The 1,777-nt window shown below is 40.1% G+C and overlaps 1 protein-coding gene across 1 annotated transcript; it reads right to left on the minus strand.

Annotated features, from left to right (window-relative positions):
• Positions 1 to 426: 426 nt before the first annotated feature.
• SARC_03222 (hypothetical protein) lies at positions 427 to 1,502 on the minus strand. Its single transcript, XM_014302976.1, has one exon. It carries the CDS (start codon positions 1,321 to 1,323, stop codon positions 907 to 909), a length of 417 nt encoding a protein of 138 aa, XP_014158451.1. The 5' UTR covers positions 1,324 to 1,502; the 3' UTR covers positions 427 to 906.
• Positions 1,503 to 1,777: the final 275 nt, after the last annotated feature.

The following is a 1,777-nucleotide window of genomic DNA, read 5'->3' on the forward strand; positions in this document are numbered from 1 at the left end:
AAGAATAGATCTTTCTAATCACCTGTTCTCGTCGCGGCCCACCCTACCCATTTTTCATCTGTTCTCCTCGCACAAGCAAGTATCAGCAGCGGTCGTCACGGTTGAACACGAGCCGACAGATCGATCTCCGTTCGTACTTGTATACGACACTACGTCGCAATAAAAAATATATCCTCCCTAAAGGATCAGAGTACGGTACTTTGTTAGAAAAAGTCAATGTGACACACAACCACATTGTCGTGTTGTAAAGTCTAAATATTTTAAAATAAAACAATTTAAAAAAACAACATAAATGATGTTTGTCTCAGTTCTCGTCTTGGTATTATTTTTCAAAATATGTACATTTTTAATACTAAAATAAAAGGCATTCCGTAGCCAGTGAGCTTGTAGTCTAAATAAAAATTAAATAAACGCAAACGTGTGTTTTTCCGTTTATATTCGGTTTAACGTTTTATTTCTTCTAAATCAAACTTCAGGGGGCCCTGTCAGGCTGTACGGCGTACGCCCCGATGTCTTGTTCATTAAAAGCACAGTGCTAGTTTTCCTTTCTTATAGAAGGGAGTCTGGTTGTGTTTCTCTGAGACCGTGTGCGGTATATTTGTGTGGTGTATTGGCGAGAGCTACATCTACCAATTTACGATTGAATAAACCGTTTGTTCATAATCTGCACGACCGTGCGGCTGCAAGCATGCGACAGGCGTGACTGTCAAGGTATTCATCCCAGGAATTACAGACTATTTATAACGCCGTCCGAGTGTAGTTTGTTTGAGCCGGAAAATGCATTCAATTCCTGGATAGGCCACTAGGTGTGTTCTCAAGTCCGCTGGATATGTAGTGGAATTAGATGTTCTCTTTCAAGTTCGCTTGGCAGATTCTGCTTTTAGATCATATACTTAAACAGCGGCCCTATATATAACCCCAGGAGAGCACAAACAGTGTTATAGCCATCGCGGCACACAGTATCAGGGTTCCAGTGATAGCCTGAACGACCACGTTATTCCCACACATATACTTCGAGACAATCGACGGCTTCTTGTCGATCACCTTCACCACCTTGCTAGACACTATGCTCACTCTAGACGACATCGTGCTGAGGTCGAAATTAGGACTATCAAAGTCTTCATCCACGAACTCCGATACTTCAGTTCCTATGGATCCTTCACCTTCCGAGTTTTCTGCTCTTGGTGGCGCCTCTTGGAAGCTGAAGGATCGATTTCTTCGTGGACCTCCTTTTGCGTTGGTGTCCACCATGAGAGAGGTCCTGTTTGCGGACGCGGGTATGCCCAAATTGACATTTTCAGAGTTTTCTAGTGAGTTATTCATATTGTACGAGGTGTATTGAAACAATTCTAGAGAGTATTGCTGATGAACTGTACTGCAAACTAAAAGCAGGTTGCTTGTTGATGCAATCGCGTAAATCTCAAAAAAAAATATACATGTAAATACAAACTCTCCACTCTCTCTAATATAAAGAGAATAAAAAAATATTCCGCTGCGGCGCCGTTTATTTCATGTTTTTATATATATTTATTATATATAGAAGAAAAAAAATGTAAGTTTACATACGTTGTTAGGTCATATATATTTCTTCGGTTTGCAAAGAGTTGCACCCCACCAGTATAATCTTTTGATGCGTATTGATCGCTGAACTCAAATCAAAAGCCTTAAATAGTTTGAAAAGCAATCGTTTTATAGATAACTAACTGTATGCCAACCCAGTGACCATCTCTGAGAGTATTGAATCATGTAAATCTTGGTTCTGATTGATGGATTAGAT

The sequence above is a fragment of the Sphaeroforma arctica genome (genome assembly GCF_001186125.1).
Source record: "Sphaeroforma arctica JP610 unplaced genomic scaffold supercont1.160, whole genome shotgun sequence".
In the NCBI taxonomy this organism is placed as follows: Eukaryota; class Ichthyosporea; order Ichthyophonida; genus Sphaeroforma; species Sphaeroforma arctica.

Coding starts and splice junctions, on each gene's coding strand:
- SARC_03222 (XM_014302976.1), bottom strand. CDS start 1,323: ATGAATAACTCACTAGAAAACTCTGAAAATGTCAATTTGGGCATACCC.